General features: G+C 41.5%; 1 protein-coding gene across 1 annotated transcript in view; it reads right to left on the bottom strand.

The window, feature by feature from the left end:
* snx17 (sorting nexin 17) overlaps positions 1 to 3,641 on the bottom strand; it is a 21,255-nt gene that overhangs the window by 6,208 nt on the left and 11,406 nt on the right. Inside the window, exons 7-8 of the mRNA XM_008337361.3 lie at positions 2,484 to 2,571; positions 334 to 403 (exon numbers count right to left, since the gene is read on the bottom strand). Of these exons, the coding sequence (XP_008335583.1) occupies positions 334 to 403; positions 2,484 to 2,571 (158 nt within the window). The remainder of the gene's footprint in view (positions 1 to 333; positions 404 to 2,483; positions 2,572 to 3,641) is intronic.

Genomic DNA, 3,641 nt, shown 5'->3' with positions numbered 1-3,641 from the left:
AGATTTTAAATTCACACACATGCTGCTTATTTTTCTTAGGCCAACTGGCTTTTATACAGAGCCAACACAGCAGCTACAGATTGTGTTCATAGCGCCTGCTGTTAAAAAAAAAACAACAAACAATTGAATTCACCCAATCAATACAACAACAAAGAAATGCAACCAACAGACACTCATCAGATAATGGAGAGACCCTGGCGGCGATGAAAAGCCTTTGGCAGCGCGGGGATGACACATTTGCTTGATTCAATTGCCTTCACAAAATCACAAGAGGTGCGTTTTGGTTTTACACCTTGCAGAAAATTTCATTTCACAAAAGCCTTGAAATCTTACCTGGGCGTAGAGCAAATTGAGCCCAACTCTGTTGTCCATCACATCACTGTCGTACGCCATGTCCCAGTAGCTGCAGGAGGAAATGACACAAACAGTTCGATAGTACACATTCAAACAGGAACATGACAATTGTTACTATAAGAATGTACTGATACAAATACTGATCTCATTCAAATACTCAAGTACTGAAACATGCCGATCCAGTGACGCAATACTCCACATCGGCTTTTTACTATATCCAGATGCACACCAGTCAGCCAGGGTTGTGTGTTTTCCTACTGCAGTTCAGTGTCTCACTGTTCATTATCAGCAAGTACACAAGTTAAAATATTTATATTTCATACATTTGTTGAAAATAGAATTGGGGCAATCTTATTACATTGTTATTATTATTATAAAAATAATTATATTTAGATGTTTTTTTAAGATATGATATAGACCATAAGATCAGCATTGTCAACTCTGACCCCATCTGAGCAGATGAAACTGATCCAAGGTCAGTTTCAGAAAATAAGAGCTACATGCAGACTGCAGCCCTCTCCTCTCAGTATCTGTGAGATAACAACAGAGCTCCTCAGTAGGAGGCTGGGGAACAGTGTCTGTTGATATGTGGATGCTGGAGGGCCGCCCGAGGAGTCAACTGTGATTTTGAAAAAACAACAATGAATTCCTTTCTAACAGTTCGAGGAAGGAACTGGAATTGGGACCACATGTGTAAAGATCCCATTCGGGTCGTGTTATGTGTAATTAAAGACACTCCTGAGGACAGACGGAGATGTGATGATTTCATTACAAAGGTTGGGATTATTTCCATCTGACCTGGCGTTGCATTAATGATCTTTTCCTATGTTACAGCAGAATCCCAAAGTCATTCATGAATTACTAAAACTTTAGTCAAGGTGTGAGGTTTACCAACCGATAATGTTGTATAAATAACCAGTCGCTTTTTTGACTATTAATTGTGTCAAAATGACAATGTCAAAAGATGTTTACTTCTTCAATATAAACAGCATATACAGTATAACTAGCTTTTTTAGGGGCATTATTGTAAACAGTCATCATTGGTTAGTACTTGGGCTCAAACACACATCTGTTTTGAAGTGTGCTTTAAAAAGAAATGTTTTGAGCAAAAGTTTTAATTCTGCATGCCGAGTAAAAAAATTTAGAACTTTCTCCCCATAGGATACGGCTTAAGAAATGCTGTGTTCATCATTTTCTGCTCCATTTGCAGGGCAAAAATTCTGATGAATACTGAAAATGTTTTTTTTTCTTTTACTGGGGAAAATAACCTTTTACTCAACTGTTTTTACTTTGATTTTGTTATTGCTGTGGAAAACTTCAGTGACATATTTGGTTGAATTTGACGTGTTGTAATTTCCTTTCAACAGCAGTTTTTTTTCAGTCTGATCCTCTCCCGGACCTCAAACACAGGGGGGTCTGTTTTTCCCCTTTACCTCGTTCACTCCTCCCCTGCTGCCTTGCCCTGTGCGGGAAATTTAGGTCAGAAAGACCACAAGTTTTTTTCCCCGAGGGCAAAAAAAAGAAAGTAAACAGTGTTTGTACGTCAGTCAGCAGGGGGCAGGGTGAGGGGAGAGCATACAGTACATGCAGTGGCATCCAGAGTTACAATGCTGAAGAAGGGAGCAGTGGCACAGCAACATAGACTCAATGTGACCAAAAAATGTCGGCCTTGTGCAGTTCCTGAATGTAGGGGACGTCGTCTGTCCTGTTAAAATAACAACTGTTCTTGGCAAAATGAACAGTCAAACAAATGACTCAGGGCTCCGTGTAAATAAACTGCCACTTTTGCAGGAGATGGAGACGGTGGATAAAGGACCGTGAGTCAGGCTGAACATTGCTCTGACACATTAAGAGCAAGTGCATCTGAGCAGATAAGGAATACAACGAAGCACACACTCCGACTGGGTGCTTTACTGAATAAAAGACACCAGAAATATGAGAGCTAATCTGCTCCGTATGTACTGCTAACACAAAATAATGTTCTACCGAGCTTTGGAAAATTTGACAGATGAACCAAAGATGAACCAGAGCTGTGATGACAGCAGATGTGACGGAAAGCTGTCGGGGAGGAAGGTTTTGAAATTAAAACAAAACAATTCAAAGTCCTGAAGTGAGCAGGTGGCTGGTACCTTTTCCGTAGGAGTATGTGAAACTCGGAATTCCGCAGACTGGTGATGGATACGTAAGGCAGCTCAAACTCCTGCAACTTCCTCACAACTTAGAGACACAGGAAATATACACACAAAGAAAGAAAGAAAAGGGGAGGGGGGGTGAGAAACTGGTGCAGTCTGAGTCCCAAGGTGATTAGGATAATGATGCAAACATCAAACAACGAGGGATAAGAGAATTCCATCTGGTTTTGGTCCCTGCTGGAAAACATTTGTGAGTGCACACAAGAGCGAGCGTGTTCATTATCTACAGCTGTTCTACTACAGCACATTCCCAAAGGACGGAGAAGGAGAGTGAAGAAGATCTCAGGTGGTGCTGGAGTCTCAGCTCATGTACTCAAGCCTAAAAACCCAAACCCTCGGTTTGATAGCAAACTCGACCGTCTCTCTGTGTGTGGGTAGAATTGTTCTTTACAAGAAGCAGGAACACCGCTGGTACTTTGATGCTGCAAGTCTGAGTCGTAGAAAAAGCAGACAGTCTGAAATCTGAAAATCTTATGAAATACTACTTGGTGCCCTGAGTTGTCAGTGAAACAATGCACACAAAAAAACCCCAAGTCTGCTATTTCCAACCACACGCTGGCCTTCCTGACATGTCTTTGCATATTTTACAGCACATATTGATTTACACACAGACTTCTGGGAAACTCGCTCACTGTTGGGCAGGAATTGAGTTCTTTTCGTCTTCCTGTTATGTCAATACTCCCACCAGTCATTCTTGTTTGATACGCAGACTGCGGTGCAACATTTATTTTCATATGCGAGACATATTCAAAACAGCCCTGCTCTTTTATACCCCTCAGATTCAAAGTAGGCCAAGAACAGCCAATGTGCCTGGAATATTTGCAGATTCTTTTTTACCAAGTTCACCTGGCACTATTTTCAGCCTGTTGAAAAAGGCCTTTTGGGAGTGGGGGAGGTAGAGTCTACCAGACTGCAGAAACGCTTTGAAGGGATCATCTGCTTGTTGTGGCTGATTCTACTACTGGTGATGCACCAAATATTACCTGCTGGACCGCAGACAGGCCAGTCAGGTACGTACAGTAACAGACCCTTCATTGGTCTGGTATTGTTCTACTGACGGGAGCACATGTTTCTCTAAATAAACTATAAAAACAA

Source organism: Cynoglossus semilaevis, unplaced genomic scaffold, assembly GCF_000523025.1.
Source record: "Cynoglossus semilaevis isolate Cse_v1.0 unplaced genomic scaffold, Cse_v1.0 scaffold302, whole genome shotgun sequence".
Classification (NCBI taxonomy): Eukaryota; Metazoa; Chordata; class Actinopteri; order Pleuronectiformes; family Cynoglossidae; genus Cynoglossus; species Cynoglossus semilaevis.
The sequence above is the reverse complement of the archived record's forward strand: the minus strand, read 5'-3'. Positions and strand labels throughout refer to the sequence as shown.